The following is a 10,708-nucleotide window of genomic DNA, read 5'->3' as shown; positions in this document are numbered from 1 at the left end:
TAGATTCTTTGAACACCAAAATCTTTTGCAGGAAAAAAAAGCCAAAATGAAAGTTGATTCTAAGCCACCATTTTGATCACAATACAATTCTCTCAATCCTTAATTGCAGGGGAGAAAGAATAGTAGTAATATGGAGCTCCACCTTTCTCTCTCTCTCTCTCTCTCTCTCTCTCTTTTTCTTGGTCACCATACTGTTCACTGGTTTCAAGGTGATGGGGGTGATGTGGTGTGGGGTTCACACACTCAGTGCTATTCTCTCCATTCTTTGCTGCTTGTTTCCCTGTGGACACATTCCTTTCTTCCACCTTCTTTTCCTACCTTTCTTACAACTGCATGTGATTCCTCTTTCCCTCTACACTGTGTGCAGAAAGAAAAATTACACTTAGCAGGCAGGTTTTTACAGCATCCTTTGCTTAACAAAGATATCAATGCTATAAATAAATGCCATATTAATTCTGTGATTTTTGTCTCCCAACTTTTTGATGGTTCAGATGTGGTGTTGGAGAAATTTTGACTTTTTGGTGGTTCAGATGTTGGTTGTGGGCATGAGGAATGAGGTTGAGGATCCATATTGGATGCACATTATTAGTTGCAAAATCATATATATATTCATATCCAATAAATTTATGGATCCAAAGGTATGGAGATAAAATGAAAGGTCTGAGGGTATTTATATTTGGATACAAAAATAAAAATATGTATGGAACTTTAATTCAACTTAAACCAATGTACAAGGATTACATGAACAAAAGAGATGTGCATATGGCACAGTCATTGCACCATCATGAGCTGAGTTGCCATGATCTAAAACATTACAGCTAACATTCCTGTCACTATGGGGCTCACATCCTTGGATCCTTGGGGTATATTCCCTGACAATGTTGTCTCTCAACAAATGGAGTTGAGAAACACTTGAGTGTTGCAGCTCTGCATTTTTGTGACTTCAATCTGTAGAACTTGCACAGGTGAGGCTGTCTTCAGCATGCAGCCATGAGAAAAAGAATTGCTTGATTAATATTTGCAATGGAGGAATGTTAAGCTTCAATTATAAGCTTGATAGGTCACTTGTTTGCTTTTCGTAAGCTTTAAGTCCCAATCAGCCGACATAAAATTTAGTTCGATCTCATAAGCATGTTTGAGATATTATGACTTGTTGTTGAGAAGATCGATAGTCGTTTAAACTGCTCAACTTCATATATCTTCGATCGATCAGTCGACAACTGCACCATTGTTTTGTTTTCAACTCTGCAAATCTTAATCCCAAGGGGAACATGAATTAATTATGAGCTAACTGAATTAGATCCACTTGTGCATTATTGGTTCATCAATTAGTCCATGTTAAATCATGAGATTCTGGATATGATTGAAGAGGGGTCCAAGAAAATGACAGTCAACTTTTGGTTCCTTGTTAGTATCTCTCTTGGTGCCTGCACAGAGAGATCTGTTTCCCCATCAATCTCTCTCCTATCAAGATATTTCCAACCTTATATGTTTCATATGATCAGCATAGATGGCAAGCCTTCTCAGATTTCAAACCAATGTTGCTAGGGAAGTCACTTAGAGTACTACTTACACCACTGCTTTGCTTTCTCTTTTTTTTTTTTTGTTATTTTATGTTAATTTCTCTAAATATAAACCCAATCAAAATAAAAGTTTCCTATGTGCTTTTGTTAAATGATTTCCATTAGCTAAGCATTAGAATTGAGATATTTAAATACTAATCGACATTAATGACACTGTAAAATGCCCTTTTAAATCCCTTTGAATAGAAAATGGAACAAAAAACCTCCACATACATATTTTCTCTTTCTGCTAATCAATTTCATCTCTCTTTCAATGAACTTACCAAAGTCTTCCTTTCAGTTCCAGTTGAACCGAAACATCCATAAGAAAGCAACATCACTACAACAGTAGAAATAAAATCAAATAAACACATATCGAGATGAATGGAAGTTATTACCATATCTCATTTAAGTTTTGAGATGACTATATACACAGATGGCTATATCAATCTTTAGAACACACCACAATCTGTACAAAACAATGGCGACAGCATCCAAGCCTTCAATAAATACGATAATATTTTGTGAATTGGTTAGAAAAATTGCCTTAGGTGCATGAAGCATTTAAAGTCATTCAATCTGGAGGATGGCAAGGAAGAAGGCCTAAATCATGTCAGCAAACAGAGACCATCAGAATGCACAGATTCTACTAAACAGAAACTGGACAAAAAGCCTGGTAAAAAGAGAAACAACCTCAACTTGACCTTTCTATGGGAACCTGATTGTATGTAACCCTATGATCTTGATTTGAAACTGAAGCAATTCCTTGTAATAGCCTTATGACTTCATCGGTATCCTCAACATAATATTTGGCCATGCTTGGCTTTTGACCAACTGTACATGCAAAGACTTCGGGGACCAAAGGAAATAGATTACTTGAAGCTATACTGTTGATACTTTCAAACATGTCTTCATCAGATCGATCATCCCCGATGCACAACACAAAGTCTAGTGGCTTCCCACACTTGTTCAGAGTCCCAATAAGATTCTCCACAACCAGCCCCTTACCAATTCCCTGCGCAGAAACATATTGTTAATTCCTGGAAGAGCAATAAGAAAGTACCCAAGAAATAGGACGAACATATCTTCCGCAACAAAAGTATGTACCTGAGGCTTTACTTCCACAATATGCTGACCCCTCTTGACCACCACTGGTTCATTGGTCAGAACACTCTCGAGATGATCCAGCAATTCTGTTGCTTGGCAGGAACCATAGTCGTGATCTGCATACTGATAATGCCATACAATTGCACTCTCCTTTAGTTCTATGTATGAACCATCTGTGGTCTCAGTATATAACTGCATAACTGGTTCTGCTATCTTCATCCAGTCTAAGTCAACAAGAAGCGAACTGGACTCCCACTCAGCATCCTTTCTCCACCTAAGGGAAATAATAGAAGCAAATCAAGGAAATGAGACAACAGCATAAATTGCAAAATTTGGAAGCATGAACTTATCTAAGATGTACCTAATGAAATAGCCATGTTCAGCAGCAATTCCCAGGCTTTCACATGAGGTAAACCACTCACCAAGAGATGCCCTGCCTCTTCCACTGACAATGAACACCGTGTTATTTGGATCGGTGGACAGGCTATCCAGGATAGATAATGTTTCTTGTCTTGGGGTCTTGTTAACAGACGCTTCAGGCATAATGGTGCCATCATAGTCCAGAAATATAGCCCTTCTATGAGTATTCTTGTAGGAAGAAAAAAGATGATTTAACATTAATTTCCTAAAATTGGGTGAAAGGTATAGGACACGGAAATTTAGGCCAAATCCAAGAGCCCAGCACCTCCAACTGTAATGGTCTTTGCATGCTCTCTTCAAATCCTGAGAAAAGCTGCGAGCCCAGTGAGCTACATCATGGGTGCTGACATAACGATAATGTTTTTCATGTCGCATTTGTCTCTCCGTCTCTCCTGAATTAATTGATCGATATAGAGCATCAGACACATCCTCAATGCTCCAAGGATTGACCCTAAAGGCTCCACTAAGTGATGGAGAGCAACCAACAAACTCAGATACAATAAGTGTGCTTGTGTGTGTAGAGCCAACGTGAAAACCCCTAGATTTGTCCATCTCCTCAGTTCCCTGCCTGCAAACTACGTACTCATAGGGAACCAAGTTCATGCCATCCCTAACAGCATTTACAATGCAACATTCTGCTGCCACATAGAAAGCAATTTTTTCATGAAAAGGTATAGGCTTGTCAATAAGCACCACCGGCTCATAGCTTGGAGTACCATAGGAATTATTAATCCTTTCGGCTATTAACAATGTGTCTTCTATTGCTTCCTTCACGTCTTTTCCCATGCTTCTTGTGGGATTTACAATCTGCACAAGGATAATTTTTTCTCTTAGAGTTGGATGTCTTTCCAACAAAAGCTCAAAAGCTAGCAATTTTAAGCTAATGCCTTTAAATAAATCCATGTCATCCACACCAAGTAGCAATTTCTTCCCCTTGAAATTTTTCTCAATTTCTTGAACTTTTGAAGCTGTAGCAGGATGATTCAGTACCGATTGAAGCCGGCCCATATGTATACCAACAGAGAGAATCTTGATGCTCACTGTGCGACCATAATATTCAAGTCCAATATAACCACGTTTGGATTCATAATGCAGTCCTAACATCCTGCTACAACAAGACAAGAAGTGACGTGCATAATCATATGTCTGGAAGCCAATTAAATCAGCATTAAGCAATGATTTGAGTATTTCCTCTCTGACCGGTAATGTCCGGTATATTTCTGATGAGGGAAATGGGCTGTGGAGAAAGAAACCAATCTTGACTTGATTCAGTCGTTTTCTTAAGAATGTTGGAAGAAGCATCAGATAATAATCATGGATCCACACATAGTCATCATCTGAATTAATTACCTCCATAACCTTCTCTGCAAATTTTTTATTTGCTGAAATGTAGGCTTGAAAAAGAGATCGGTCAAAGAGATCACCCTTATGAAGGCAGATAGGAAGCATATAATGGAAAAGAGGCCATAATTGCTGCTTGCAGAACCCATGGTAGTACATCTGAAAGAGTTCAGGTGAGAGGAATGTTGGCATGCATTTGTATTCTTCCATAAGCTTTTGAGAAACTTCTTCTTGCTCACTAATATCTATATCAGCATCCAGACATCCTACGTATATGACTTCAGTATCAGAAGAAAATCCATCTTTCAGTTGTAGCAGAAGTGAGTCCTGATCCCATGTGAAGCACCATTGTCCAGTTGCTTGATCCTTCATAGAGTTTAGCGGAAGAAAGTCTGATACTATTATTTTGCGATCCTGAGATGATAATTTAGAAGAACAAGAATCTTCATTACTGCTGGTTCCTTCATCTAAGTCATTTATTATTCCTGGGCTTGTCATCACTCTGGGAAGTGATTTAACAGAAGTACTGAAGTCCATTGTATTGTCAGACCCCAATTCTAAAAGATTGGCACATGATTTTGACAACATATCACTCGAGGTTTTCTGGTTCTTTAGTCAATAAGATTGGCGCAAGAAGCCCCCAGTTCCAATTGACAATTTACTACCTCAAATTTTTGCAGAGTTTGATTGTATGCGCTCCCAGACTAAACCTGTAAGAGCAAACAGACTGGACATATAAGAGAACAGTAAACAGAATTACTAAAATCGTGCAGCCAAAAGAGAAATAGACTCTCTATTCATGATTTTTAAATACCAGTAGGACCAATATATACCACCCTGTATTTGACAATCCAACAAACAACTGGTAATGGTACACTAAGTTTAGTACATTCTGTTATTTATTTTTTATTAAATTCTTTTCAACAATACCAGACAAGACAGATTGTACCACCATCCAATATGGTCAGTCCAATATTGGTACCCAATCGAGATTTAACCATGCATTTACTAAGCATCAATAATAATGCCAATGAAACCAATACATGCTCATTGATCCTTGTTCTTCATAACATTTTATTGAATAAAAGCTTCAGCATTGTGCATGCACAAATAAGTCACGTTACATACAGAGAAGCAAAATTATGACTACTAAAATGTTTTCTTAAAGTCACGACTGAAATTTTCCATAATTAACAACTGAATTAAGTATCACATTGGATTCCTAGAGATCTCAGTGCTTACCTATTGCATGATTGTTTTCATCAACAACCTAAGGGTCATAAACCAGTCACCGTGGTCATATTTATCAATGATATGGAAGATTGCATTAGATGTATGATCACATGAAACAACCACAATAAACATACACTGACAAGGAGTACCTCAGAAGAAAAAAAAAACCAATATTCAACTATGGAATGTTTATTGTGTGTGATTTTATTCAAGTTTAATTGTAACTACTTGAGCTATGATGTATTCTTCGGCCTTCCATTTATGCTTTCATAATAAAATCATAATTACTTTACCTCTGCTCTAGAACAAACACCAAGTATCTTCAGTGACACTATGGACAGGATAACTTGATAACACATAAGAACAATAATAAAAAGCTAGTAACTTAAGAAAAGCTACAAAGGAAAATAATGCACACTCCCAAATCAAACGAGACTCAACATGATCCAGATTTATGGAATTAGCTAGATATCCTTCAGATGAAGCCATGGCTATTCCAGAAAATCCAACAATACTCGACAACTTATTGTCAGCTACAAGATAGGTACTTGCACTCAATAATAATATCATGTACAAGCTACTACATAATAGAGATCTTAAGTGTTTATAGAACAATTGTCAGATTAAAACTTGTTTTGCAGATTATTAGATCTTTACTAGAACCATGAAAATTTACACAAGAAAGAATGCAGAGTTTTAAGATATATATAGCAGACAAACAGATTAACGTACATCAACACTTTGGAGTAAAATATATTTCAAGATTACTAGAATGGAGGATGAAGTGAAAGAAAAATGAAATTCAAATCAGAAAACTCATTGTAAGCAAAACTGAAACATCATATCGAACTTGCTTTGATGGGCAAAAAATCGTATTTAATTGCTTATTGTTAGATCTCATTACAATCCAAAAGAATATATGTACATAATTTTGATAATTACATCAAGCATAAGAAATTTTGATAATTACATAATTTTACAAAATTCAAACCAGTCTGTAATTTACATAACATCAGATTCTCACGATCCTCATATGCACAAACCTAACTCTGTAATGAGAAAAAAAAAAAAAACAGATCCTTCAGTTCAAGGAAAAATGAAGAATTATTGGTCCTGATTGCTCTCAAATCTGATGCACAGGCCAATTACCACTGACAAAAGCCCAACACCCAAAACAGAAGAAAACAAAGGAAAATAGTAAAATCATCCATCAAACACATACACAAATCTGTATTGTGTACTGTTATAAACATTCATCAGCCTGGACTTCCTCCAGTACCCTAGAATCATAGGAGATCATGACACATGAAACTAAAGGCGTACAACTTATCATAAGCTCCAGTTCTGTTCATCACCCTCCAACTTGATGATGAAGAAGCTGTGAAAGACCAGATAACCAAGTGCACCATATCAGCTTCTCTTTGTTAATATATTTCACAAATGGCATTGGTGGTTTATTATAAATATCCAAGTTCATGATCAATTAAAACCAGAAAATAGAATGACACAGATCGTGCCTGAAAGGACATGTCTTTTGAGATCATTACATCATTAGTAACAGCTTTTCTAAGAGGTTGAGAAGAGAAAACGAAATTTTGTCCTCTAACGAAGATAATTTTCACTGAGATTTAAATGCATACATTTAATTTAGATTTGTCTAACAGAAAACTATGTTCATGGTAGATTGTACTTTAAAGAGAGGGGTCATAAAAGAAACAGGAAACAGAGTCGACTTCAGTAATGACGTCCTTATCCTCTTCGGGCCACCTCATCTTTCCATAGACACAGCAAGAAATCCAAAACAATCACAAATTACGTATGCAAATTAAAGATTTTTATAGGAAAAAAAACAAAATTCCTCGTCTCCTCGGATTATTCTCTTGGTTGCGACGAACCCATCTCCACACACACACTTTCCGCGGATTCAAGAAGATGCAAACCAAAAGAAAACGACCCACCAAAAGAACTTCACACTCCTCCCCTTCGCGAGCACAACCTTCAAAACCACAGATCTTTTCACTACATCCACACTCCAAGAAACTTCAAGGAAGCCAGAACGCGGCCGACAGCTAGACAACGACAACACAATCCATCAAGAAAGAGACCACCGAGCAACTCAAAGACGCAGACATCGAAGCCGAGCAACGGAAGGACGGAGTGCGTGGCTACGTACCTCGGAGCGCGGCGATCGATGGCGGTCGGGGAGAAATGAGCGAGCCTTGTCGGTGAGGTCGAAGAGCGCTCGGAGACGGAGGGGGGGCGGGGGGGTTTGTGTGGCGGTGTTGGGCGATGCGGGCGAGAGAGCGAGAGAGGTGGGATGAAGGAAACGTTCGGCAAGAAAGGAAGGAAATGGAATTGGAAGGCAATTAATGCAGCCTTTCTTATTTTTATAGTACTCGATATTATATATATATATATATATATATATATATATATATATAAATAATATTTTTTGGCTTTTTGTTAGGAAACGTTTCGTTTATCCCTACTTTTTAAAATATTCATATTATCCATCATTTATTTTTCCTCCCTTCCTTTACAATCTTTTTTTATCTTTTGGTCCGATTCAGTGCATTAAGAATTAATACAATGAATTAAATTGAATCACTTTAGCAAGCAAAAATAAAATGATATAATAAAAATTGTAAAACTCTACTAAAAATATATTTTTTAAAAATAATAATAATATTTAACGAATAATTTAAATTACAAAAATAGAAAGAAAAAATATATTCTAGAAAGCTCAACAAATATATAATAGAGGTGTTTGTGCCTCAGCATCATATCATATCTAAGTATCAAAAAAGATCAATTAACAAAATTAGATAGGAATGTGTGCAATTTCTTATATTTATTAGAATATATGTGTTTTGGAGAGATTGACCACAAGTTTCAAAGTTAAGGAAAGCATATAAAATCCCCACCATAATTTGTTAATCCAAGAATTAAAAAGCATGAATAGCATAAACAATGCTACAAATTGGAAGATGAGGGGATCCATGATTCATGTACAAAAACTAAGTTGACAAAAGAGTTGGAAGATTTACAAGGACACAAAATGAGCATCAATTGGAGAGGACAATAGAAGATGAGGTTATATAAATAAATACATCGAGTTTCTTAGTCTTGTTAAGACCATCAAGTTGTGACCATGGCAGGGGCAGCTATGTTATGTAAGATGAGGTGGGCAACCCTGCTTGGATGGATTGAATTGGATTGGATTGGGTCAATTGGAATTATGTGGAATACTATTACATTAATTTTATGTGGTACTATTGTTGTCTTAGAAATAATGTAAGTTATCATTGGATTGGATTGAAGATGAAAATGAAATGGATTGGTTTTCTTTGTATGTTTGGTTCATATGCAAATTTAGAGATGTTTATTTCTGCCTACGTTAGTTATTATTTGTCACAATCGACATATATATATATATATATATATATGATGTGATCTGAGACAAACGGAGGTCAATTTTTGTCAACCAAATCTAATGCCTCAGCATGACTTTTCTCCGACGTCGAGGAAGTCCTTTTTACGATTCAAGACAGCTGTGGTCACACGCTTCTCTCTTCTGTCTCTCTCTCTCTCTCTCTCTCTCGCTCGCGTCCTTGTTCTCTGCTGCAGAGGAAAATGAGAAGATTTATTGAGGGTGACTGCGACTGGACGCCGCTGCCCGACCACGCGGCCTCCACCTCGCTGGCATCAAGTCTGGATAAGCCTGTTCCTCTCACCTCGGCATCCCTCGCTTCCCTCCTCCTCCTCCCACCGCCGCACCACCCCCCCCCCCCCCCCTCTCTCTCTCCCTACTCGTCACCACCACCACCTTCCCTCTCACTTCATGCTACGGTCATGGAGTTCATGATACAGTCATGGAATTCATCCTAGAGTGGTATATATTTAAGCATCCTGCAGTCGTGGAAAGGTTGCAAAATATCAATGCCAAATTCATGTATATAATAATAATAATAATAATAATAATAATTATTATTATTATTATTATAAGCTGGAAAGATCAAGATTTGTGAAGCTGAAAATAGTCAGTAAAATATTAGTGTTAATTGCATGGAATTCATTATAAGCTTTGTCAATCACTAATCTCATATATATTTTAATACTCCGAGAAGGTTAAGATGTGTGAAGCTTCAAATAGTGAAGATGAATGTGGTGGAAGAAGTTGCAAAACATTAATAGTTTTACATCGAATATTCCCTTTACATATGTGTTTAAGCACTTATCCCTTGTGTGTATATATATTTATATATGTTCGATGGAGATGATGAAAGGCTGTCAAATCTAAAGCTCAATGTACTGAATTCCTTCTAAAGTTGATATATATATATTAATGAAAGCTGGGAAAATTAAGTCACGAAGATTTCTGTCTCTCAAAGGAGTGAGCACGAGGGATGTATGATGTAACTGATGAATCCACGGTAGATAATGAGAGAGAGAGAGAGAGAGGAGACGAGGAAGATGGTGGAAGGCGACTTGGCGGTGTCCCTCTCGGTGCATGTTGGAGATGACGAGGCCAACAAGAAGCAGTAGCGGGCAGTAGATTTGCTGGTGGGACTCAGTCGGGATACGTACCTCTCTCACGAGTCCAACCTTCGATACAGCCTTTTCTTTTTTCTTGCCCCTTGCCGTCTACTACGCAGGGTGGGCTCCGCTGTTCCTCCACCGCGCGGAAGAAGATCGACAGAAGCTTTGGTTCTCATCTTAGACAGGAGGGACCGAGATATTATCATGGAGACGAGGGAACATGTTAGAGCTAGAGGAAATTTACTGAAGGATAATTCTGGCAACCCGATAAAGATAATAAAGTGAAAGAATAAAAGAAGGAACAAGAACATCATATTTACGTGGTTCGATCAATTGACTTTGACCTACATCCACAGACGAAAGAGGAGCAAATCACTATTATAAAAGAGACTATTACAAATGTCTTAGGAAAATGTTCTTAAACCATAAAACACCCAAAAATACTAAACAAGAAAAACCTCAACTATAAACTCAAACTATTGAATTGAGTATGAACTTAAACCAAA

The 10,708-nt window shown here is 37.2% G+C and overlaps 1 protein-coding gene across 2 annotated transcripts; it reads right to left on the bottom strand.

Annotated features, from left to right (window-relative positions):
• Positions 1 to 1,943: 1,943 nt before the first annotated feature.
• Positions 1,944 to 7,941, bottom strand: LOC135585150 (probable alpha,alpha-trehalose-phosphate synthase [UDP-forming] 9). Of its 2 annotated transcripts, XM_065122087.1 has the most exons (4): positions 7,837 to 7,941; positions 3,031 to 5,140; positions 2,670 to 2,943; positions 1,944 to 2,577 (listed from the first exon to the last, which is right to left on the bottom strand). In XM_065122087.1, exons 2-4 carry the CDS (start codon positions 5,016 to 5,018, stop codon positions 2,257 to 2,259), a joined length of 2,583 nt encoding a protein of 860 aa, XP_064978159.1. In that variant the 5' UTR covers positions 5,019 to 5,140; positions 7,837 to 7,941; the 3' UTR covers positions 1,944 to 2,256. The 2 variants fall into 2 exon arrangements, with proteins under 2 accessions (XP_064978159.1, XP_064978158.1); XM_065122086.1 differs by lacking the exon at positions 7,837 to 7,941 and having other exon boundaries at positions 3,031 to 6,325.
• Positions 7,942 to 10,708: the final 2,767 nt, after the last annotated feature.

The sequence above is a fragment of the Musa acuminata genome, chromosome BXJ2-8 (genome assembly GCF_036884655.1).
Source record: "Musa acuminata AAA Group cultivar baxijiao chromosome BXJ2-8, Cavendish_Baxijiao_AAA, whole genome shotgun sequence".
Classification (NCBI taxonomy): Eukaryota; Viridiplantae; Streptophyta; class Magnoliopsida; order Zingiberales; family Musaceae; genus Musa; species Musa acuminata.
Note: the sequence above shows the minus strand (reverse complement) of the source record. Positions and strands in the feature narration are given on the sequence as shown.

What these genes read in the sequence shown, in the direction of transcription:
- LOC135585150 (XM_065122087.1), bottom strand. Translation starts at nt 5,018, where the DNA reads ATGTTGTCAAAATCATGTGCCAATCTTTTAGAATTGGGGTCTGACAAT. An exon ending in GAACATGGCTATTTCATTAG is followed by an intron (nt 2,944 to 3,030) that starts GTACATCTTAGA and finishes TATTTCCCTTAG; the next exon opens with GTGGAGAAAGGATGCTGAGT. An exon ending in TTGTGGAAGTAAAGCCTCAG is followed by an intron (nt 2,578 to 2,669) that starts GTACATACTTTT and finishes GTTTCTGCGCAG; the next exon opens with GGAATTGGTAAGGGGCTGGT.